Here is a 26,228-nt window from a genome sequence, read left to right on the forward strand (position 1 = left end):
TCTAGATAAATGGGGGCACAGTACTCAATTCCTTAGTGAGCATTTTTTATTCAAAACCTTTCAAAATATACTCATTGTTGTCCTTGCGTTCAAAATGTCCATTTTAATTTTTGGAGCCTCCTTGAAGGCCTGTAAACAATAACAACTCGGGAGCCTCCCCGTGGTGATTAATTCATCCTGGAGTTGGGCCCAGCTTTGTGGCAGAACCTGCTTCAAGCACAATGAGCCAGACCTTCTGATGAACTGTGATGTTGTGCACATTTTTGCTGCCCGAGTTGATCATTGCACACTTTGAGCTGGATCTTCCTATCCCGGCTGCAACAGCAAAGCCTTAACGCAGCGATCCAGGAGAAAACTGGCAAAGAGGGGCAGCGGAGAGGATGCAGCCCCTTTCAGCTGCTGTATTCAGGTAAGTGTTAAAGGCCTCATCTTTCAGTGAGTGGGTGGGTGAGACGATAAGTGCACCAGTGGGTGTGATTGGTATGAGTAGGTAGGTGATTGGGGTGAATGCGTGGGTGTAGGTGAGTAGGTGAGTGATTGGAGTGAGCAAGTGGGTGAAAGAGTGACTGGGTGAGTCAGTGGGTGAGTGAGCGGGGTGGGAGCGGGTAGTCGGGTCAGGTGGATAGTTGGATTGGGTCAAAGGGGTAGCCGGGTCAGAGATTGTCAGGTTGGGTTGGGGGGTGGTGTAATTTGGTTGGGTCCGGTCAGGGTGTAGTTGGGTCAGAGGGGTAGCTAGGTCTGGTCAGAGGGGTAGCTGGGTCGGGTCAAGAGGGTAGTTAGGTTGGGGTCAGTCAGTAGTGTCAAGTCATGGGGTAATCTGGGCAGAGGGATAGTTGGATTGGGTTGATAGTTGGTTGGGGTATTGGGGTGTGGGGGTAATTGGTTCGGGTTCTTGGGGTAGTCGGGTCAAGGATGCAGTTGGGGATGTAAGGGGAGGGGGTTTGATTGTAGTGGTGGGTTGTGTTATGCTATTAATCACTGAGTTACACCAGAGATTAAATATGGTGTAACGATTCTAGGATAAGTATGCAGATAAGTAGCACATATCTAGCCCAAGTCTCCGACCTGAGATCAGTGTAAGAGATATTCATGGAAGGTCTGGGGCAGTGCAAATCAGCCCATTGGAAGCTTAAACTTCCTGGACAATTACAGCGCCTGTATACACATCAAGACTTCCTCAGTGTCCGATGTGCAACAAAACTGAAGTTCAGTGCATCACAACTCCTGATACCAGAAGATCTGGCCCAATGGTTTTGAAACTAATGCAAAAGATCACGGAAACTCAATTTGCATTGGAAGGAATTTGTACTTCTCGGCTGGTTACCCTAACATCTGTGAATTGTGCTGAAAAGACAAGCACAATAGAAGAGACACTCCAGACCTTTGCACCTCTTTTTGCGATAATTCCTCTTCATTTTACATTTTATTTTGCTCTCGTGTTACTTGCTGGTAAATTTTATTGGAAAATATTCCCCTTTGTTGGAGATTTCCTTCCTTTTTGTCTAATTCTTGTTTGATTTGTGAATATTGGTTGGTGGGTTATTGGACGATGGAAGAACAAGCTCAGAATTGAGCCTGATCCTGTCCTTGCCTTATAACTACAGGCATTTTCAGCAGGAGTGAGTGAGTAATAAACAGGAGTCAGAATACAGTGCTTGGCCAAATTATTGTTCGTCAACCTCTGCTCTAATTGAAAGCAATTAACACAAGACACACTAAGGTATAAACACATTGTAAAAACCTATTCCACTCACAAGCTCCCCTCAAGTCCTTCATTAATTATTAGAGTATTGTGCCTTAGAGGTGTAAATCATACTGTGCTCTCCATTTAATGTTTCATCAACAACTTTGCAAATATAAGAAAAACACGGCAAATGTTTTAATTTGGCTGCAGCTTTATTATTAACATAATTGATAAATATGAATGTATTGACAAATAACATAAAAAAGTTCTTTCAAACATCACATTTATTCATGATTATAACTACAATGCACCAAATTTAATTAATGCCAATAAAATGAGTGTTTTTGTAAATTGTATTCACAATTATTAATATGTAATGTGATTATATTGATAATAAAATGGTGTCTAATAACTTGTTTACTAGAATTGTTTCCCCATGTATGGAACTTGTCACTAACATTTAAAAATCATTTGAATATTCATTAAAATCAAGAGTACTGGTTTCCTTAGATGGTTGACCAGTCTGCAGTATGAAGCAATAATGTAGAAATATAACAGCTTAGAAACAACCTAGGAATGTTCTGAAGAAGGCAATCATGGAAGGTCAATTCCAATGACTTCTGGATGGATAAGTTAGCTGGGTAACTTTAAACTGCTGAGCCATGGTTTCCATTGAGTGGGCAGAGTTAAAGTTGACTTCTCTGTTACTGGAGGTCCAAAGAAAGATTTTTTGTAAATTTGCAGCACAAGTACAACATTACTAGGGGCAGAATTTTGCTGTTGTCGAGCAGGGGGTGGGGCCCGCTCACCGATGCGTAAAATGACGTGGGATGACTTCAGGCGGAACCCCCGACGTCATCCCGCCCCATTTAAATTTTAAATTAAAATCAGCTGCGGGCCCGCCGACCTATCAATGGCCAATTGAGACCATTGACAGGCTCATTTAAACAATTAAAAGGACCTGCCCGTCCAACCTTAAGGTTGGCGGGCAGGCCAGGAGCCCTGGCAGCAAATAGATAAAACATGAAACCTCATCCAGCAGCGGGATGAGGTTTCATGCAGGGTTTCAAAAATGTTAATAAAGTTATTAGGTAAATTATGAACATGTCCCATCTCATTGTCACATGAGGTGGACATGTTAGGGAATTTTTTTTTTCTACTTTTAATATTTTTCAATGTGGAAGCGATCTCCCTGAGGCAGCACTTAGCCTTAGGGAGATGTGCGCTCTTTTGTGCACATGTGCGAAAGAGCACACTCTCGCTTTTGGGGATTCCGCCCCCCTGCCCACACAGGAAGTGCATAGCGCTTCCCGCCGGACATCACGCTGGGTGGGCCTTAATTGGCCCGCCCACGTAAAATGGCAGCGGGCCCACTTCTCCGGCAGGGATCGTCTCCCCGCCCGCCCGACAGGCAGAAAATTCTGCCCTTGATGTTTAAAAAAAACAAATTGGCTTTTTAAGAGAACCTTTAGTGTTGTAGAATTCTGTAGGTACTTAACAAAAAGAAAAAACAATAGGCACCAAGAGTTAGGGGAAGTAGCCAAAAGCTTGATCAAAAAGATAGGTTTTAAAAAGGCTTTTAGAGTTGGAGAGAGAAGTAGGGAGAAGAGAAGTAAGGAGATGAAAGTGATTAGAGAGGAATCTCCAGAGATCAAAACTGAGGCAATTGAAGACTCTGCTAACAATGGTGAATGAAGGAAATGCAGAGGGTCAGAGCATGAGGGCCAAAGGGTTCTGGAGCAGATGTAAAGCTAGAGGATGTTGCAGAAATAAGTTGGGTATGACTGTGCAGGGAATGGAAGATGGCTCTGAGGATTCTAAACTCAAGTAGTCGATTATAACATTACATATGAAGAGTCTAGACAAAGGGCACTATATAGGTCAAAGTTGGCGTAATAATTAAGTACAGAAGGAGAGAAAGAGAGAAATACAAAGAAGTGAATTGCAGGGGACAGGGAGAGAAGGAGGAGTGAAATGCATATTTTTTCAGTGTGGTGGAGCTACTGATGAGTCTGAATTTTGCTCTGGATAGTATGGATTGTGAGGTTCAATTTTGATCTCAGGGCGATGAGGTTCTGACTGAATTGCTATTTCTGGTTTAATGTATTCCTGGAAATTTGATCACATGACATTCAATCACATGACATTGCTCTTTTAATTCTTTGTCACATGACACTATCACATGACAGATGTTATTGGATTGTATCTTAGTATTGCCAAGTTCTGAATAAAATATTTGACTATTTGTTCCAAAGACAGGTGATTAATGATTTATAAATCAAAAAAATAATTCAAAATACTAGAAAGATTTAAAGAATATATTTAAATAAAAACTACGACTGTGATGTTTTTATGGGGTTGCAATGGGAAAGAGCAAGTAAATTTCATTGATTCAACAAAATTGTAATCAATATAAGTAACTTGCAACCAAAATTTTTGCACAATTTTATGACCTTTCATAATATACATCTATGATGCATAAAAAACAAACTCAATTCAGGTCACTCACTCCCAAGCCCCACCACTGAAGAAGCTCAACTTGAGGGAGAAAGGGTTTAGTCATCAGAGAGAAGCACGAAAGCTGCCAGACCCCCTTGAACAAATTGGGCCTGAAGTTCCTCAGAGTAGCAATCAGCGTTGGATTGCCACTCTATGCCCAGTTCCTTATCTTTTTTCCCAACCTGTCTCACCTGACCCTCTGACTCAGGCCAGGCAAGACCCAGGCAGTGCAGCGCATCCCCGGGGCCTAGTGTCAAAGTCCAGCGCTGTCGAAGTGAAGAAGGCCAAGGCCCCTTTTTTATAACACTAGGTGCCATAAACCAGGTAAGTTTAAAGGCCCTTGACAGGCTAAGGAGAAGGTAAGTAGCCAGGGTAAGTGGATAGGAGTTGAAGGATGGGGGTTGGGGTCAGACCTCTGAGTGAGGGGTAGTTGGTGGGGGGAGTCAGGCCTTGGGAGGTGGGGTAGGGGTTTGGAGCTCGGGAGGGGCAGATCGGGGGGTGGGGTTGAATCTCGGTGGGGGGGGTTGGGTCAGAGGTCGGGGGTGGAGGGTCAGCGGTGGGGGTGGAGCCCTGTGGGGGGATGGTAATCAGGGGCTGGAGGGAGTTCCCTGAGATTCGGGAGTGTGGTGAGGCGTCCCGAGGACTGTGGCGGGGGGACCGGTCTGGTCTGCGTAACAGTTACCCAGAAGTAAGAAGTGGTTTTAATCCCTCCAACCTTTTCTGGGTAACAATTGAAGTCGGCACCATCTGAAGTTTGCAATTTAAATCACATTTTCAGATGGTTCCCAGTGCAGGGCAATTTCCCAGAGGAAATTTGCACTTCTGGGCAATTGCCTTGCAAACTTTACCTGGGTACCTCCAAAGGGGATTCCCCCGTGCATCTTTGGGATCCCCCCCACCAATACGATGCTGGGGAGCTCAGAAGTTACGGCCCATATGACAGTGGCATCAGAGGCTTTCATAAACTCTTCCTCATTACAGTTTGTGTTTCTTTCCCTCACTCTTCAGCTTATTTCTCTCTCTCTCTCCCAATTTATTTCCCTCTCTCCCTTTCCCAGTTTGTTTTTGCTCTCCCTCCCCCTTTGTGAATCTTTCTCTCCCTCCCCAGACTCCTCACATTTCCACGTGGTTTTCATTCACCTTGATGAAGAGAAGTGAGTTCTGATTAATGGGAGATCTGATCTACGGCCTCCAACCAACCCTCACCCCCCACTCCCACCAGCCCCCTCACTGCTGCACTGGGAGATGGGGTGGTAGTTTGGGGGCGGGGGGGGCGGTGGTAGTTGAGCTGTTGGCCAGGTTCTGCTGTGGTCTGATTTTGCTTTCTCTGGCAAAAAAACATGTTCAACAATTGGGAGGAATAATGCCTCAGGAGATTTGACCTTAGTTGGAACTTATTATTCTATCAGGAAACCATTAAGACATAAACACAATCTACAAAGAACTTTTCAGATCTGACTTCTCCTCATTACTTTTACCCTAAGAACGCATTTGTTGTTGCAATTCCTCCTAGTGATGTCTGTGCAGTACTCCATGGGCACAGATTGGATAAGCAGATGGTGCTTACTGTTATTTTAGATTATGTGACCCATTAAAAACTATTATAGCACCACGAACAGACATAACAAGCATTGCACACACTTCAGAAGTGCTTGATTGAGAAATGCTCTGGAATATCCTGAAGTTGTGAAAGGCGCTATATGACTGCAAGATATTTTATTTGCACACAATTTTGTGACCTATTTCTCATTTTTAATACACAACTAGTCCATCTCCAGTGGCTTTGCACTGTCAAGTGTACTATTCAGGTCAACCAGTGTTAGAGGGGAGTAGATAAATCCCCAGGCCCAGATGAAATGTATCCCAGGCTGTTGATTGAGGCAAGGGAGGAGATAGGAGGGGCACTGGCATTAATTTTCAATACCTCTCTGGCCACAGGAGAGGTGCCAGAGGACTGGAGGACAGCCAATGTGGTACCGTTATTCAAGAAGGGAGGAAGGATAAACCAGGGAGCTACAGGCCAGTCAGTCTAACCTCAGTGGTGGGGAAACTATTGGAAGCAATTCTGAGGGACAAAATTAATCTACACTTGGTGAGGCAGGGACTAATCAAGGACAGTCAGCAGGGTTTTGTTAAAGGGAGGTCATGTCTGACCAATTTGATTGAATTTTTCGAAGAGGTGACCAGGTGTGTAGATCAGGGCAATGCATTTGATGTGGTCTACTTGGACTTCAGCAAGGCTTTTGATAAGGTCCCACATGGGAGACTGATAATGAAGGTAAGAGCCCATGGGATCCAAGGCAATTTGGCAAATTGGATCCAGAATTAGCTGAGTGGCAGGAAGCAGAGGGTGATGGTCCATGGGGTGTTTTTGTGACTGGATGCCTGTGTCCAGTGGGGTTCCACAGGGATCGGTGTTGGGTCCCTTGCTGTTTGTGGTATATATAAACGATTTAGACTTGAATATAGGAGGGTTGATCAGTAAGTTCATCGAAGACAATTGGTGGGGTGGTAAATAGTGAGGAGGATAGCCTTAGATTACAGGAGGATATAGACAGGCTGGTCAGATGAGCTGATCAGTGGCAAATGGAATTTAATCCGGAAAAGTGTTAGGTGATGCACTTGGGCAGGACAAACAAGGCATGGGAATACATGATGAATGGTAGGACCCTGGGAAGTACCGAGGATCAGAGGGACCTTGGTGTACATGTCCACCGGTCCCTTCAGGTAGCGGGACATGTAGAGAAGGTGGTTAAGGCAGCATATGGGATACTTGCCTTTATTAGAAGAGGCATAGAATATAAGAGCAAGGAGGTTATGCTAGAACTGTATAAAACGCTGGTTAGGCCACAGATAGAATATTGCATGCAGTTCTGGAATCTGCATTATAGGAAGGATGTGATTGCATCAGAGAGAATGCAGAGGAGATTTACCAAGATGTTGCCTGGGCTGGAGAGTTTTAGTTATGAGGAGAGATTAGATAGACGGGGGTTATTTTCCTTGGAGCAGAGGAGATTGAGGGGGGACATGATTGAGGTGTATAAAATTACGAGGGGCATAGATAGGGTAGACAGAAGGGAATTTTTCCCCTTGGTGGAGGGATCAATAACCAGGGGGCATAGATTGAAGGTAAGGGGCAGGAGGTTTAGAGGGGATGTGAGGAAGAATTTTTTCACCCAGAGGGTGGTGGGAATCTGGAACTCACTGCCAGAAAGGGTGGTAGAGGCAGAAGCCTTCATAACATTTAAGAAGTATTTGCGTGTGTACTTGCGATGCCATGGAATACAAGGCTATGGGCCTGGTGCTGGAAAATGGGATTAGAATAGTTAGATACTTGTTTGACCGGTGCAGACTTGATGGGCCAAAGGGCCTTTTTCTGTGCTGTAGACATCTATGACTCTATGGCAGGAATAATTGAATTGGAGCAAGATGGGAAGAGGAAATATAGCAGGCGGCAAGCTGGAGGAAGGGCAAGGAAGGTGTGAGGAGAAAAAAAAATGAGAAGAATGAGTCAGTAGGAGGTGGAGGGGAAGGGAGGAGAGAAAGGAGGGGGTTATAAAGAAAAGAGGAAAAGGTAGCGAGGAATCACAGATTACTCAGTGCATCATAAACAGAATGGGAAGTCAAGAATTTGGTAAATGTGGGAGTCCAGTCAAGAAGGGAAAGGAAATGTTCCCATTGCCTTTAATGCTTGTAGAGGTTTGTGTAATCTCGTGTCAGTAAATATTTAAAACTAGGAATGTATGGCTAATATGTCATTAAATTAAAAATTTAAACTAGTTAAATTAATTAAACTAGCTAAATTAAACTAGTTAAATTAATTAGTAGGGAAAGTGCTAGAATGTATTGCTAAGGACATGGGGCAGAATTTTTACCTCGGCAGGCGGGCACGTGCCCTATGTGCTCGAGCGTAAAATGACGCGCGTTGACATTGGGTGAGTGTCCTGACGTCAACGCGCTGTCGCACGATATTTTGGTTGGCGGGCACGCACGGGAATTGGCAGCACACCCGCCGACAATTAAAAGGCCTGTTAAGACCGTTAAAAAGATAATAAACTTAAATTTTTCGCTGCCCACCCAACCTTATGGTTGGCGGGCAAGCAAAAAGGCCAAGTGGCCTTTGCACTTTTTAGGGAACCTCATCCACGGCGGGATGAGGTTTCCAACAGCAAATAAAAATAGAATAAAACATTTTACATTTAATTTATAAGATGTCCCTGCGAGGACATCTTTTAAATCCTTATTTTTTTTTAAACTGTTCATCTCCCTGAGCCAGCTGTGTCCCCCAGGGAGGTTTTCCAGTGCGCACCCACATGCATGGACGAAGCTCCCCACTCACCCTTCACCCAACCCTGCACAGGCAGCGGCGTGCGTTGCAGCACCCGTTTCACGCTGGGTGGGCCTTAATTGGCCTGCCAGCGTGAAATCGCGGTGCGGCCCTGATTGCGGGCGGCAGGAGGCTTCCCGACTGCCCCTGCTCGCTCCCGTCGGGCCCGTCCGACAAGGCAACATCCTCCCCATGGTAACAGAGCACTTGCTAAAATCATTATATGATTAGGCAGAATTAACATGGTTTTGTGAAAGAGAAATTGTGTTTGACAAAATTTATCAGAGTTTTTTGGGGATGTAATACCAAGATAGATGAGGGGTCATTTTCAGCATCGCAGGATATAATTTAGTGGAGTCCACAAGGAGCGTTGCTTGGACCTCAGTTGTGTACAATCCATATCAATGATTCTTCTTCGTGTATCTTCAGTCAATGAAGCACTTTTAAAGTGTGTGCAATGCCTGTTATGTCTGTAGGTGGTGCTAGAATGGTTTTCAATGGGTCACATAGTTTAAAATAACAATAAGCGCCATCTGTTATCCATTCTGTGTCCTGTCAGTACTTCACAGCCATCACTAGGAGGAACTGCAACAACCAATGCTTTTTTAGAGCAAAGGCACTGAGGAGAAGTCAGATCTGTAAAGTTCTTTGTATATTGTGTTTATTTCTTATTGGTGTCTTGATAGAACAGTAAGTTCGGTCAAATTTCCTGCAGCATTCCTGGGATAAGTGGGTTGTCCTATGAGGAAAGAATGTGTAAAATTGGCCTAAATTCTCTGGCATTTAGAAGGGCAAGAAATGGTCTCATTGAACTGTATAAAATTCTTAGAGGGCTTGACAGGGTAGATGCTGAGAGACTTCCCACCCTGGCTCGAGAATCATAGTTTTAGGATAAGGGATTGGCCATTTAGGACTGGGATGCTGAGAAATTTCTTCACTCAAAGGCTGGGAATTTTTGGAACTCTCCACACCAGAGGATTGTGGATGCTCAGTCAATTAATATATTCAAGATAGAGATCAATGGATTTTTAAGCATAAAGAGAATCAAGGGATATAATTAAGGGATATGTGGATAGAGTGGGAAAGTGAGTTGAGGTAGAAATTCAGCCATGATTTTATTGAATGACGGAGCAGGCTTGATGGACTTTAAGGCCTACTGCTGCTTTTATTTCTTGTGTTTTTCTTATTTAGATGGAAGAAGGGAGAACACATTGCTTAGATTGGAGGAGGGTTCCAGATATTGTAAGTTATTGGTGGGGGCTAATTGTCCAAAAGCTGATCAAAGGTGTGGGGTGGATTGTTGGAAAGGTACTCAATCCTGGGACAAGAGGTTCTAGTTGTCAGAAAGCTACTTCACTGAGAGGGGACTGAATTTTCACCCAGCCTGGCGGGAACAGGAACTCAGTTTACTGGCATCATCCCACCTCCTGGCCATTTTTCTGGAGATGGGATGGGGGTCAGAAGCACTACCCACTGGCAAGTGTTAGTAGCCAATTATGGTGATTAAATGGCCCATTAAGGGGCTGACTGGAATTTACCACTCTTTCAGATATTCAATTGGAGGAAATTCTGATCCAATTGTAACAACGTAAGACGTGGCAGTCTGATCACATAGAGGTGGTTACAAGGTTGAAGAAAGTAGCAGAAGAATAGATAAAAGCAAATTACAGCAGATGCTGGAAATCTGAAACAGGAGAATGCTGGATGTTGTCAGAAAAGAAAGCTGACCCACACCCTGAGTTGATGTTGTTGAGAGGAATCATGTAGGTGAGAAACAGGAAAGGAATAAGAATAGATCCTTGGCTAACTCCAAGGTTGCCATGCAGGAACGTGAAGAGAATTACGGAAGTGCAGATCGCAGATAGAGCTAGGTAACAAAAGAACGTAATGGAGGAGGATGGAGTATGGGGTCAAATGCCATTGCATGTCAAAAATTACAGAGAGTCAGTTTCTGCCTTTTCCTCAAATTAAATTTAAGGAACATGAAAGACTGAAACTGCTGAATGTGTAAGACTTCATTTGAACTTGGTGTATTTACATACCATTCTTTCATGTTTAGTAGAATATCTCAGTCAATATGAAGTAACATATGAGCAGAACAAACAAAATATAGCGGACGACTGAGAGGAGATTGTTCAGAGTGGTCCTGGAATCTGCAATATAAACCATATATAAAATATAACTCTGCAGTTGTAATAATCTGGAGCAAACTGGAGAAGATTGACAATTTGTAGTTAATCCAGTTTGCAGTAACTTATTCTATATAAATTGGGAGGAATCATAGGTTCATCACAAGATTACAGATCGTTGTACATTATTTTTTCCAGGCATAATATCTCACTTAGTAAATATGAAAGAAAAGCAATGGTTCCAATCTTCCCAGGTGCAAATTGCTGCCCCATTCCTACTTTACTCCACATTTCTGGCTGGGGCTTCCGATCCCAGCTTCTTCAGAAATGTGGAGCATACCTTCAATCTAGCTGCTTCTTTGTAGCACTGGATCATCGGGGAAAGATGAGCCATGCCCTGTTTTTACGGCACTAGCTGCCGTATTCTGGTAAATGTTCACTAACACACGCTGGGACATCTAAACAGCGTTCAGTGTGTTAGTGAGCGAGTGTCTGAGTGAATGGTTGAATGGGTGAAGGTGTTGCGGGATTGGGGAAGCATGGGTGAGGTAAGTGAGTAAGGGGATAGGCTGGCAGGTGGGTAGGGTGGCAGGTGGGCAGGGTGACAGGGTTGGAGGTGGGTAAGGAGGTTGGTGGGTAGGATGGTGAGGTCAGGTCATGTTGGGGTGAGGTGGGGGGTGTAGCAGGGTGGTGTTGGGTGGTGGGGAGCTAGTCAGGTTGGGTCGGGAGTAGTTGGGGGTCAGGGGAGTGGGGGGAGTCAGGTAGTGAGGTTGGGTCAGGTTGGTTCGGGGGGAGTGGGATGGGTTGGCGGGGGGGATCAGTGAGAGTGACTGAAGAGTCAGTTGTATAGTTACCCAGGAGTTAGACTAGGATTTTTCTGTCTAACATTTCCTGGGTAACTATTCAGGTAAGTAAGGTGGACTCTGACTCTAACTCAGTGTTGGAGATTTTTGTGGAGGGTCCCAGGGATCAGGGGAATTGCCCATCAGAAATTCAGACTTCCCAGGCAATTCCCACAGAGTCAGTGTGCTGGGACTTCTGAGGGGTCCCAATTCCCAACGTATACCTTGGGAGGTACGTCCATTCTCCAACAATCCGGAGACAGGAAGATCGAGGTCAATTATTCCAAAGGGCAATGACGACAATTTTAGCACAATTTCTAGGTAATGTGTAATCAACATCGGACCATCTCTCTCACAGATGTCTTTTTCCTTCATTTCCTTCTGCTTCTTCTGCTTTGGTTATGTCGGCACTGCAGGCTAATATCTGTATTCCACCAACATTTATATGGGTAGCGCCAGCTAGACCAGGCATGACCTGCTGAAATGGTAGCCCCAATAGTGAAAACTTTTAAATGGAAATAATCTAAAGATGGGTCTTGAAGATTTCCAGTGATGGGACTGTGGTTATTTCCTTTGGCAGCTTGTTCCATTGTGGGATTGTCCTTGGGAGGAAAGATTGCTGATGTACTGGACTGTAATTTCTGATGGAGTTGCAACTGAATCGAATTGCCACTCCTCTCAAAATTACTTACCTGGAAATCCAGGTGATCCTATCTCGCCCGACCTTCCGACTCAGGCCGGGCGAGATCTGTGCTGTGAAGCGTGCTTCCGGGGCCTACCTACAGAGGGCTGTAGAGTCACAGGTAAGTAAACCATGCCCCCTTTCTTACAGCCGCCGTTGCCAAAAAAACCAGATAAGTTTTTTAACGGTCCAGCCAAGTTTAAAGGTCTTTGACAAGCCAGGGAGAAGGTAAGTATATAGGGTAAGTGGGTAGGATTCAGGCAGGGTGGGTGTAGGGGGCGCCGGGTTGGCTGGGTCTGACTGGGTAGTTTGGGGCAGTCAGTCGAGAGTTGGGGAGAGATGGAGGGTCAGGGGTCTGGCCGCTGGGGGAGGGGGAGGAAGGTTCGGGAGTGGGCCAGGCGGGGGTTGGGGTTGTTCTCGGAGGTCGGGGAGGGGAGGGTAGAGGTTAGAGGTCAGGCCTGCGTGGTGTTGAGGGGAAGTCGGGCCTGGACAGGGGGAAGCGGTCAGTAGTTGGACCTTGTGGGGTGGCAGGGGAGGTTGGGATTTAGGCCTGGGGGGTGGGGGATTGGCAAACGTGCCTGGGTATGGTGGGGAGGGGTGTTTTGGGAGTCATGCCAGGGTGCTTGGGAGTTGGGGGAGTAGGTGATGTCTCATTGGGGGCCAGAGGGTTGGGAAGGTCAGGGTGGATCAGTGCAATAGTTATCTAGAAGCAAGAAGTGGTTTTAATTCTTCTGGTCTTTTCTGGGTAACTATTGATGTAAGACAGTTGGAACCATCCAAAGTTTGTGACTTAAATCACATTTTCAGGTGGTTCCCAGTGCAGAAAAATTGCCCATCAGGAGTTTGTGCTTCCAAGGCAATTGCCATGCAATCCTTACCTGCGTCCCTCCGGGGGTGTGGGGGTGGGGTTTCCCAGCGCATCATTGGGGTACCCCCCCGGTTCCCTGCCCCAGAGCTTGGAAGTTAACTCATTGTCTTGAAAACAAATGGTCTTTGTAGTTTATGCAGACGCCTACCCTGTGTTTTGTCATTGTTGAAGGGCACCAGGTACTTGTTTCTGTTCATTTCTACCAGTCTATTCTATATTTTATAGAATGGTCAGTCTGCTTCTCGCCCTTTGCTGTAGTGATTCCCATTCCAAATCTTTGATCAAGGATGTGTTGCTACTGTATTTCCCATCCTGATTCATGCAGAATCAGGCAGCATGTCTATGATCACTTCAATCTTATTTCTATCTCTTGCCATAAAAGGATCCAAACACATAACTTGCATACTCCAGCACTGGACAAACAAATGTTTGGTAAGCCATAACTCTGATATTTTAGTTCTCTTTCATCCCTTCCCATCTCTAATATTCCCGTTCATCCTCACTTTTGAAATATCCATCCACCGCATCATTTATGATGAGGCATAATAGAAAACTAAAGACTTAATTCCTATGGAGAAATGAAAACTAAATAAAAATAAAATGCACCTACTTTCATATGCTTCATAGTTCCGATTAGCATCTGTAAAAACGAGATTTAAGAAAGTTACTATTCAGAAACAAAGTTCCAGCAGTAAACATTTGAGAAGTTGAATAATTGCCAGGATTTTGATTCCATTGCTGTGGTAACCACAAGTACATAATCATGACCTGTTAATTTTTCATCTAAAAAATTAAAGTGATTTATCTATTCAACGGATATTCAGCACAAGACCAAAGTACTGATTTTACAGGAATAGCAAAAATAGGTCTCTGATGGACCACAGTGCAGCTCAGGGGGTGGGTTATGCCAAATAAAAACAGAAAATTCTGGAAAACCCAGTGGGTCTGGCAGCTCCTGTGGAGAGAGAAGCAGGGCTAACATTTCGAGTCCAATATGACTCTTCTTCAGAACTGGGTTATGCCAAATTTTATGTTTTCAGGGTAAACCCTAGAAATTGATGTAAAGAATAGATTTAGGGTATAAAACAAGGTCTTGTTAAGGAGTGATGACAGGGTATGGAGGAGGGGATTGGGGGGACTATTGGCTGGGATGTCTGACGGCTCCATGGTGAACTCACCACCATTTCTAATTTATATGACTTGAATTTGGATTTCAATGAAAAGCGGTCAAATTTGTAGGTGATAAACTAGGAGAGGAAATAGAATCTGAAGAAGCAGCTCAGAAGTTACAAACCCATTTGCAAAAAATATGTAAGTGAACGGGACAATGGCAAATTGCAGATGGATGTAAATCACTGCACATGAGAATAAATGATAAACAACATGCATACTCCATGAAATCATTCAGGATAAAGGCAAAAGAATCATAGAAGTCTTGGTAAACTTGACAATAAAGATGCTCAGCCAAAAAAAACAATTAATAAAGCTTAATGTGGTAAGTAACACATCCACAACATTGGAATATTTGTTAGAGGAAGTCATGATCAAACTGCGCAGTGTTTTGGTGAGGCCACAAATTTGGCGATTATGTACAGTCCTGGGTGCAGAACCACAAGAGAGACAATAAAGCACTAAATGCTAAATTCAGAAAAGAACCAGAAGGCTGATCTTTAGGGACAAAGTTGTGAGTATGAGGTAAGACTGGATAAACTTGCAATTTCTAGCCTGGGAGAAGGGTGTGTAAGGAGAGATCTTATAGAGATTTATATGACATTTTGTGATTAGAAGATTGGAAATGGTAAATCTGGAATATTACTTTAAGCTAAATTGTGAACGTTAAGACAATGGCACAATCATTTCAATACTAAATCATAAATTGGTTCCTGCACAGAAGGAAGCCATAATATCCGTGCCTGCTCTCTGCCACAGCAACTCAACTAGTTCAACTACCCACCCTTTCCTGGTAACTCTATTTTTTTTTCTTTTCAGGTGCTTACCAATTCCCTTTTGAAAGCCATTATTGAATCTGTCTTCACCACACTCTCAAGCGGTGCATTCCAGATTCCACTTACTGCATAAAAATGTTTTCCCTCATGTAACCATTGTTTCTTTTGCCAATTATCTTAAACCCAGGTCCTCTGGTTCTTGGTCCTCCTGCCAATGGGAACAGTTTCTCTCTATTTATTCTGTTTATAACTCTCATGATTTTAAACAGCTATCAAATCTCCTCTCAGCTTTCTCTTCTCTAAAGAGAACAATCCCAACTTCAAAGGTATCGAACTCCAGGTTACATTGGATGCTAGTAAATTGAATTCAAAGATTGGCAGGAGAACTATAAAGAAGCAGTCGGCAGTCTTTAAAGAGGTGGATCAGGTACTGTCAGACTACATTGATATGACACGGAAATGGTAGGACAACCAAAATTAGAGCTTCTAGGATGACAAAAGAGATAAAAGAGGAAGTAGAAGTTCCAAACTGGCTCCAAGAGGGAAACAGAAATGGTCCCCCAAGTTTAATGGGTGTGATCACTTAGTTGCTGCGGAGACGGTTTTGATCACCAATTACCAGCCACTGGGTTGGGAATGGACTTGGGCCAACTCAAGTGGGGGCCAGATTTAAACTCACCTCAGCAGCCATTACTGTGGCTGTTGTTTCACTGTCATGGCTGCTGTGAAGAAGCATGGGAAATTTCATTTCCTTAATGAGTTGGGAGAGCCAGAGGCCTGGAATGCCCTCAGAATGGCTCCGAGCTATAGTGCTGCTGAGGACCTGCCAGCATTGTAACATGTAGCTACCAATGAATTGGAGCAGTTGCCATTGGCCACAGAGGACAGCAGTGCCTTATCACGCTCTCTTTTGCCCATGAGTAGAAACAGACACATAATGCCGGAAAGAAGACCCCAACAGTTGGAAGGGTACCCTCCCTTCATATCATCACATCAATGGGGGAGGGACTGGTAGCCAGGATCACAGACCACAAAGATGTCAGCCATGGCAAAATGGGCACTCATGGTGGTGATGATGATTCACAGGTGGCAATGTGTATATTAAGGGGTTGCAATGTACCTCACACATCCAACAGCATGCCAAACACCAAGTGCATTGGGAAGCCTCAGCATCACAGAGGTTTCTGCTCTATAAGGCTACAATGTCCACCCAAGAAGGCCTCCTCCCTCTCTATCAATGGGCTAAGATGATCAGCAAATATACGATGATGTACTCTCACACCTTACAAGTGCATCGCCCACTAATGGGGATACAGACACCTCAGTGGGTCCTCAAGTTAGGTAGCTGGTACTGAGAGAGGAGCATGGCACTAGTGTGCAGGAGAAGGTGCCAGAGGCAGAGGCAGCTGTGGGCAGTTCCTCTTGGAGGAGGGAGGACAAATGCAGCTCTGCTCAACTGGGCACAGATGCAGGGCCTCAGGAGTCATAGGAAAGGAGCCTCTGCTTTGACCAGCCACATATCAGAGTTTCCTGAGGCAATGCAGAGTCATGGGCTGAGAGTGGAGGAGTCCATCCAGCTCAAGTGCACCACAATGGTTCCGGGCTATGCACACATGAGCTCTTGGGAGAGTGGCCAACCTCAGGGCGATTTGTAAGCTACAGCACATGGAGTGCATGCAGTAACTGGGCACTGACATTCACAGGATGCAGGCTACAGTTTGTTGCCTGGGCCTGTCAGTGACACTGGCGGTACCACGATATTTGGAGGAGATGTCAGTTGCACCCCAGCTGGTACTCCCATCCAGCATCCAGAGCACCCACCAAGAGCTGAGGGTGTCATTGAGGAGGATGAGTATTCCATTCCTCAGGGGAGTCTTCATCATCTTCAGCTTCCTTGGTTCCAGTGAGAGCATCTATGCAGCAGGGTCAAGTGGCAGAGGCTGCTCTGGCATTGATTCAAATGCAGCAGCTTCTGGAGATGCACGACAGGCACCTCCATGATGAAGCGGATCACCATGAACATCAAGTGAGCAGGCTGCCTCCACCTCCTTCAAGGCCACAAAGGGAGCACCATATAGAAGTGGCCGATTGCACAGGACACAACATTGGGCAGAGCACTGAGTCAGTCACTGGGGTGTCCTCTTGCTGTAACTGTGCACTGTTTTCCATCTTAAGCATAATGTAAATAATGGCACTTGAAGTGACACATGTGAGACTCCTTTCTTTGGTGGCAGAACAAGAAGGTATAAAATAGTGAAGATGATAAAGGGTTTGTCAAAAGTGACAGCAAAACCTTCCGGCAGATGTGTACCATTCATTAGCGGTAAAAGTTGAGATGTTTCAGACTGTGTAGGTTAGACGTTGAGGGAGTGGAAGCCCTTCCTGGTAACGGGTCTAACTGGCTGGTTGCTGAGTGTCTTGATGGCAACATGGGTGCAATTGATGATGCCCTTCAGCTGCGGTAATCCAGCGATTGTGGTGAAGCCCACTGCCCTTTGTGTCTGCAAGACTGTCTGGAATTGAATGTACTGTGCTGTCCAACAAATAGCGTATCACTGATCCGCAAGATGCAATGGCTGCTGTCATGTGTGAGATGCCACCTAAGTCTGCAGCTGATGCTTGGAAGGAGCCAGAATTGAAGAAGTTCAAGGATACAGTGACTTTGACAGCTACTCGTAGATCATGGTGACCAGTGTTGTGAGATATGAGGTCTTTGGGCACGAGGGCACAGATGTCTGCGGCTATCTGCCTGGAGATTGGAAGTCTGCTGCGGCACTGGTTCTCAGTCATCTCCAGGTAACTCCATCTTTGCCAATACAGCCTATGCTGAGAGTATGGCCTCTGTTGCCTTCCTGCCCCTTGTCCCTCTCCTTTGCCCTCCTGATGCCAGGGGCCCCATCCTTCTTGTAAAGGGTGCTGTTCCTCATTACCACTGGGCCCAAAATCTGAGAATCATGCCCCCAATGCCAGTTGCAACCTTTTTTGTGCTCAGGTGCCCACCCCCACCACAATTGCACTTGGCAGGGTTTCCCCTGGCTCTTATGTCCCCGTAATTCCAGGAGGGTGACCATCTCTTGCACTGCTTAAGCACTTATTGCCCAACCTCACCTCCACCTATGCTGCAGCAAAGACACCTGTTTCCCAACGGCTGAGACCCCTTTGTGCCATTCATTCTTTTATGCAGTCCAGGTAATTCCCTGGGGAGGTCATGACTGGCTCCCACTGTGTATCTGCCTCCCTTCACCAGATTTGCCTTGGATAGTGTATGCAGCCCATACATCCTTCGAAAATCTCAACAATGGAGAAGGTCGATGAAGATAATGCAGTTGCTGTGGAGTACATGGGCTTTCGAAGGGCATTTCATAGAGTGCCACATAACAGGCTTGTCTGAGAAGTTACAGCCCATGGAATAAAGAGGGACATGGGTATGAAATTGACTGAGTGACAAGGGAACAGAGTCTAATGGTAGTAGTGACAGTAGACCAGCTAGCCTATCAGTGGAAAGGAAAATGCTAGAGTCTATTATGAAGGATGTGATAACAGGACACTTAGAAAATATCAACAAAATTAGACAAAGTCAACTTGGATTTATGAAAGGGAAATCATGCTTGGCAAGCCTATTGGAGTTTTTTGAGTGTGTAACTAATACATTAGATAAGGGAGAACCAGTGGATGTGGTGTATTTGGATTTTCAGAAAGCTTTTGATAAAGTCCCACATAAGTGGTTAGTGCGCAAAATTAAAGCACATGGGATTGGGGGTAATATATTGGCATGGATTGAGAATTGGTTAGCAGACAGGAAGCAGCGAGTAGGAATAAATAAGTCTTTGTTAGAGTGACAGGCGTTGACTAGTGGGGTACCGCAGGAATCAGAGCTTGGGCCCCAGCTATTCACAATATATATCAATGATTTGGATGAGGATTTGAATGTAATACTTCCAAGTTTGCTGACGACACAAAGCTATGTGGAAATGTGAGTGGTGAGGAGGGTGTAAAGAGGCTTCAAGGCAATTTAGGCAAGTTGAGTGAGTGGGAAAACACATGGTAGATGCAGTATAACGTAGAAAAGTGTGAAGTTATCCACTTTGATAGGAAAAACAGAATGGCAAAGTATTATTTAAATGATGATAGATTGGGAAATGTTAACGCATAAAGAGACCTAGGTGTCCTTGTACACCAGCCACTGAAAGCAAGCATGCAGGTGCAGCAAGCAGTTAGGAAGGCAAACGGTATTTTGGCCTTCATCGCGAGAGGATTTGAGTACAGGTGCAAGGATGTCTTACTGCAGCTGTACTGGGCCTTGGTGAGACCACACCTGGAATAGTGTGTGCAGTTTTGGTCTCCTTACCTAAGGAAGGATATACTTGCCATAGAGGGAGTGCAGCAAAGGTTCACCAGACTGATTCCTGGATAGTTGTTTGAGGAGAGATTGGATTGACTAGGCCTGTATTCACTGGAGTTCAGCAGAATGAGAGGGTATCGCATTGAAATTTATAAAATTCTGACAGGGCTGGACAGAGGATGCAGGGATGATGTTTTCTCTGGCTGGGGGGGTCTAGAACAAGGGGTCACAATCTCAGGATATGGGTAGGCCACTTAGGACTGAGATAAGGAGAAACTTCTTCACTTGGGGGGGTTGAACCTGTGGAATTTTCTACCACAGAAGGCTGTGGAGGCCAAGTCACTGAGTATATCTAAGGAGGAAATAGATAGATTTTTTTAGACACTAAAGGCATTAAGGGGTATGGAGAGAGAGCAGAAGTATGGCGTTGGGATAGAGGATCAGCCATGATCATATTAAATGCAGAGCAGGCTGAATGGCTACTCCATTTCTATGTGGTGAACCACTGTTTTGTAGCTGGAGGAAGGTATACGGTGGGGTTTTTTGGGAGTCAGTGTTAGAACCACTGCTTTTCTTGATATACATCAATGACTTAGACTTGGCTGTGCAGGGCACAATTTGAAAATTTACAGATGACACAAAACTTGGAAATACTGTGAAATGTGAGAAGGATGTTGATAAGCATCAGGAAGAAATAGATAGGCTGGTGCAATGGGTGTACACGTAGCAAATCATGAAGAGAAGTGTGAAGTAATACATTTTAGTAGGAAGAACAGGAAGTGACAATGTAAAATAAAGGGTAGAATTCTAAAAAGGGTGCAGGAGCAGAGGGGAAATGGGTGAATATGTGCACAAATCATTGAATATGGCAGAACAGGTTCAGGAATTGCTTCAACAGCATATGGTGTCCTGGCCTTTATAAATAGAGGTGTAGTGTGCAAGAACAAGGAGGTTATGATTGAACCTTTATAAACACTGGTTCAACCTTAACTGGTATATTGCATCCAATTCTGGCTTGTGAAAACTTTAGAGAAGGTGCAGGATAGATTTTCTAGAATTGGTTCCAAGAGATGAGGGACTTCGACTACGTCGATAGATTCATTGAAGAGGCTGGGGTCTTTCTCCTTAGAGAAAAGAAGGTTGAGAGGAATTTTGATAAAGGTGTTCAAAATCAAGAGGGGTCTAGACAGCATTGATAGAGACTGTTCTCACTGGCCAGAGGGTTGGGAACAAGAGGACACCGACTTAAGGTGAATGGCAAAAGAAATGACCTCGATATGAGCAAAACCTTTTTTTACTCAGGCAGTGATCAGGATCTGGAATGCAGTGCCTCAAAGATTTGTGGAGGCACATTCAATCCTTGGTTTTCAAAAGACAATTTGATAAGAACCTGAAGGGAAAACAATTTAAAGGGCCACCGGGAAAGAGCAGAGGACTGGGACTAGCTGAGTTGTTCTTGCATGGAGCTGATTCATGGCTTTCTATACTGCTGTAACCATTCTACCATCTGAGACTTATTGTGTATGTGTATGGGTGTACGGGTATGGGTATTGTGTATGTGTACGAGTATGGATATTGTGTATGTGTATGGGTATTGTGTATGTGTACGTGTATGGGTATTGTGTATGTGTACAGGTATGGGTATTGTGTATGTGTATGGGTATTGTGTATGTGTATGGGTATTGTGTATGTGTATGGGTAATGTGTATGTGTATGGGTATTGTGTATGTGCATGGGTATTGTGTATGTATATGGGTATTGTGTATGTGTATAGGTATTATGTATGGGTATGTGTACGTGTATGGGTATTGTGTATGTGTATGTGTATGGGTATTGTGTATGTGTACGGTTACTGTGTATGTGTATGGGTATTGTGTATGTGTATGGGTATGGGGATTGTGTATGTGTATGGATATGGGTACTATGTGTGTGTATGGATATTGTGCATGTTTATGGGTATGGGTGTTGTGTATGTGTATGGGTATTGTGTATGGGTATTGTGTATGTGTATGGATATTGTGTATGTGTATGGGTAATGTGTATGTGTATGGGTATGGGTAATGTGTGTGTATGGATTTGTGTATGTGTATTGTGTATGTGTATGGGTATTGTGTATGTGTATGGGTATTGTGTATGTGCATGGGTTTTGTGTATGTACATGGGTTTTGTGTATGTACATGGGTATGGGTATTGTGTATGTGTATGGGTATTGTATATGTGTATGAGTAATGTGTATGTGTATGGGTATTGTGTATGTGTATGGATTTGTGTATGTGTATGGGTATTGTGTATGAGTATGCATATGTGTAACGTGTATGGATTTATGTATGTGTATGTATATGTGTACTTGTATGGGTATTGTGTATGTGTATGTTTATGGGTATTGTGTATGTGTATAGGTATTGTGTATGTGTGTGGGTATTGTGTATGGGTATAGGTATTGTGTATGGGTATTGTGTATGTGTATGGGTAATGTGTCTGTATGGGTATGGGTAATATGTATGTGTATGGATTTGTGTATGTGTATTATGTATATGTATGTGTATGGGTATTGTGTATGGGTATGGGTATTGTGTATGTGTATGGATATTGTGCATGTTTATGGGTATGGGTTTTGTGTATGTGTATGGGTATTGTGTATGGGTATTGTGTATGTGTATGGGTATGGGTATGGGTATTGTGTATGGGTATGGGTATTATGTGTGTGTATGGATATTGTGCATGTTTATGGGTATGGGTTTTGTGTATGTGTATGGGTATTGTGTATGAGTATTGTGTATGTGTATGGATATTGTGTATGTGTATGGGTAATGTGTATGTGTATGGATAATGTGTATGGGTATGGGTATTGTGTATGTGTATGGATATTGTGTATGGGTATGGGTATTGTGTATGTGTATGGATATTGTGTATGTGTATGGGTATTGTGTATGGGTATTGTGTATGTGTATGGGTATGGGTATTGTGTATGGGTATGGGTATTGTGTATGTGTATGGATATTGTGTATGGGTATGGGTATTGTGTATGTGTATGGATATTGTGTATGGGTATGGGTATTGTGTATGTGTATGGATATTGTGTATGGGTATGGGTATTGTGTATGGGTATGGGTATTGTGTATGTGTATGGATATTGTGTATGGGTATGGGTTTTGTGTATGTGTATGGATATGGCTATTGTGTATGTGTATTGATATTGTGTATGGGTATGGGTTTTGTGTATGTGTATGGATATGGCTATTGTGTATGTGTATGGATATTGTGTATGTTTATGGGTATGGGTTTTGTGTATGTGTATGTGCATGCGTATGGGTGTGGGTATTGTGTATGCGCATGTGTATGTTCATGGGTTTTGTGTATGTACATGGGTATGGGTATTGGGTATGGGTATTGTGTATGCGTAACGAATGGGTAGTTTAAACCAGGTGAAATTTTCTGCTGTTACCATTTTATTATGTTTTAATGTTGTTGACATTATTAATAAGTAACAAACCAGTTTATATACGGCTACAGATTACGTTTAAAATAATTTTGCAAAAATACTAACTTGTCTTGATAGTATTATACATGTCGCCTGTGCTAATCCGCTCACCATTTCCGTAGCTATTTGTATTGTGTGTTACCTCGAACACCATATAAAAGGTTATCATTCAAACTCAAAGCTGAGAGATGCAGGATAAACTCTAATGAACAAGACTGAATGGTGGAAATTAACGTGAATGTGTTACAGAAATTATGTACAAGTGGGAGGAAGTATTAAGTAGAGGACTATAGAGTGGAAAGATGTTCCACACCGTTTGTGGGGCAGCCTCTGGTGATCCCTTGAAAGACCACTGATTAGACTGACTCTCAGTCTGATACTGCATCTCGGGCCATTCGTACATGAGAGCTGCAAGCGCAGTCCTACAACGTGCCTCCTTCATGGCTAATCCAATGCCTAACCCAAACTACACCGAGTTTCATCGAAGTATTTTCTCTTACCTTGAATAATTAGTCGTGTCCCAGGGCCTGTGATCTTCCTCGAAAGTGAACCCTTATGAGTAACGATGTTACAATAATACATCCCGGTGTCAATAATGTGGAGGTCTCTAATTCTCAATGCGCTGTGGAAATCAGTTGAGTTGAAACCGGACACATTGATACGATCATCTTCTAGCTCGGTACTGATATTTTTCACATGCGTTTCATTCAACCTCACTTTAACATAATGCCAATAGAAACTGCCTTTTAATGCCTTGCCTTCATACTGTAGAATGCAGTGGAAATCGGCAGACTGGCCTTCCTGCAGCCAGAGTATGCGGGGAGATTGTAGCAACTTTGACCTAGCTGCAACACCTGTTACAATACAGCCGCATTAAAGTTTTGAAGATAGTAAACTTGTCATAATATTAAAAAGTGATTAACTATATACATTACTTATGTGTAGAATCAATATACTTACAGGCTGAAAACAAGAGCAATATAGCAATCATGATGTCTCGGTAACAACGATATGGGGAATTAGATATTTTTGCTGCACCAACGGAACTGTGTAACAATTAATCAGCAATTTCACTTCCTGATCCTGATCTAAAAAGGCTTTTCCCAAAGTTGCCGCTCACTTTTGGTGAAACCCGTTCCTTGTTTGAACCATTTGTCTATGAATTCCTGAGGGTTGGAAGAACATTTCCAAATATCCTGAAATCTGTTGATAATAGAGGATCAAGTCGCTGATTTATTTTGATAAACTAATGTTCTTACCCTTTGCAGAATTCCAAGAGGTTAATTATTGACCAGGAGCTCTCTATCTGACTTGATCTACGGAATGTTACTGGGATTGTTTCCACTGGTACAAAACCTATGAAATAATTTAAGGTTTTTTTCATATACATTAAGGTTTTAATGCATCGAATAGGAAAATACTATTTCCTATAGTTTGGAACGTCAATGACAAGAGTTAATCAATCTAAAATAGCCACTAAGAGAATAAGGGGGGATTGGGACAGGTTAAGAGAGATATCTTTATACAGCGAGTTGGTAAGAGTATGGAATGCCGAGCCACAGGGAGAAGTTGTATCTTATCAGTGAAAATTGGATAAAGATTTGAAGTAGAGGAAGATGCAAGTCATAAGGACACTGAGCAGTGACATTAGTTCTACAATGTAAACAGAAAATGCTGGAAATGTTCAACAGGTTTGGCAGCATCTGGCAGAGAGAAACAGTTGACATTCCCCTCATCAGGTTTCAGATTTCCAACATCTGCAGAATTTTGCTTTGTGTTAGTTTTGGAATGCTTTCGTTTTGGAATGTTTTAGCCAAGAAATAGCACAGACATTGACTGAATGGCTGTCTTTGCTAGTAAACCTGTGTGGTACTGTAGTTCCATGAAGAGAGATTGATAGCAGTACAAGCAAGGCAAACTTTTGCCAAAGGTTGCAAATTGTCTTCTTGCCTCAGTTTTATTAGTGTAACAGGAGGTCAAGATTATATATTCACAGAGACTCAAAGACAACTACATGGTCATTTTCTGAACATGGCTCTTGAGGCCAACACTATGAAGCAACAACTTTGAAGACAGTTCTGAACTCATATTTAATCACAGAATCACAGTGCAGAAGAGGCCCTTCGGCCCATCGCGTCTGCACCGACACGTGAGAAACACCTACCTAATCCCATTTACCAGCACTTGGCCCATAGCCTTGAATGTTATGACGTGCCAAGTGCTCATCCAGGTACTTTTTAAAGGATGTGAGGCAACCCGCCTCCACCACCCTCCCAGGCAGTACATTCCAGACCGTCACCACCCACTGGATAAAAAAGTTTTTCCTCATATCCCCCCTAAACCTCCTGCCCCACACCTTGAACTTATGCCCCCTTGTGACTGACCCTTCAACTAAGGGGAACAGCTGCTCCCTATCCACCCTGTCCATGCCATGCCCCTCATAATCTTGTACACCTCAGTCAGATCATCCCTCAGTCTTCTCTGCTCCAATGAAAACAACCCAGGTCTATCCAACCTCTCTTCATAACTTAACTGTTTCATTCCAGGCAACATCCTGGCGAATCTCCTCTGCACCCCCTCCAGTGCAATCGCATCCTCCCTATAATGTGACGACCAGAACTGCACATAGTACTCCAGCTGTGGCCTCACCAAGGTTCTATACAACTCCAACATGACCTCCCTTCTTTTGTAATCTATGCCTCGATTGATAAAGGCAAGTGTCCCATATGCCTTTTTCACCACCCCACTAACATGCCCCTCCGCCTTCAGAGATCTATGGACACACACGCCAAGGTCCCTTTGTTCCTCAAAACTTCCTAGTGTCATGCCATTCATTGAATACTTCCTTGTCAAATTACTCCTTCCAAAGTGTATCACCTCACACTTTTCAGGGTTAAATTCCATCTGCCACTTATCTGCCCATTTGACCATCTTGTCTATATCTTCCTGTAGCCCAAGACACTCAACCTCACTGTTAACCACCCGGCCAATCTTTGTGTCATCCGCAAACTTACTAATCCTACCCCCAACATAGTCATCTATGTTGTTTATATAAATTACGAATAATAGGGGACCCAGCACAGATCCCTGTGGTACGCCACTGACACTGGCTTCCAGTCACTAAAGCATCCTTCTATCATCACCCTCTGCCTCCTACAACTAAGCCAATTTTGAATCCACCTTATCAAATTACCCTGTATCCCATGTGCCTTTGCCTTCTTTATAAGTCTCCCATGTGGGAACTTATCAAAGGCTTTGCTGAAATCCATATAAACTACATCAACTCAAATGCACTACCCTCATCTATGCACCTGGTCACCTCCTCAAAAAATTCAATCAAATTTGTTAGGCATGACCTCCCTCTGACAAAGGCACGCTGACTATCCCTGATCAAACCTTGCCTCTACAAGTAGAGATAGATACTCTCC

The 26,228-nt window shown here is 43.8% G+C and overlaps 1 protein-coding gene across 1 annotated transcript; it reads right to left on the bottom strand.

Annotated features, from left to right (window-relative positions):
* Positions 1–1,881: 1,881 nt before the first annotated feature.
* LOC144691502 (uncharacterized) lies at positions 1,882–23,898 on the bottom strand. The gene is made up of 5 exons (XM_078559647.1): positions 23,761–23,898; positions 23,301–23,654; positions 13,642–13,671; positions 10,553–10,663; positions 1,882–2,391 (listed from the first exon to the last, which is right to left on the bottom strand). The coding sequence occupies exons 1-4, from the start codon at positions 23,789–23,791 to the stop codon at positions 10,566–10,568; spliced, it is 513 nt and encodes a 170-aa protein (XP_078415773.1). The 5' UTR covers positions 23,792–23,898; the 3' UTR covers positions 1,882–2,391; positions 10,553–10,565.
* Positions 23,899–26,228: the final 2,330 nt, after the last annotated feature.

The sequence above is a fragment of the Cetorhinus maximus genome, chromosome 16, assembly GCF_964194155.1.
Source record: "Cetorhinus maximus chromosome 16, sCetMax3.hap1.1, whole genome shotgun sequence".
In the NCBI taxonomy this organism is placed as follows: Eukaryota; Metazoa; Chordata; class Chondrichthyes; order Lamniformes; family Cetorhinidae; genus Cetorhinus; species Cetorhinus maximus.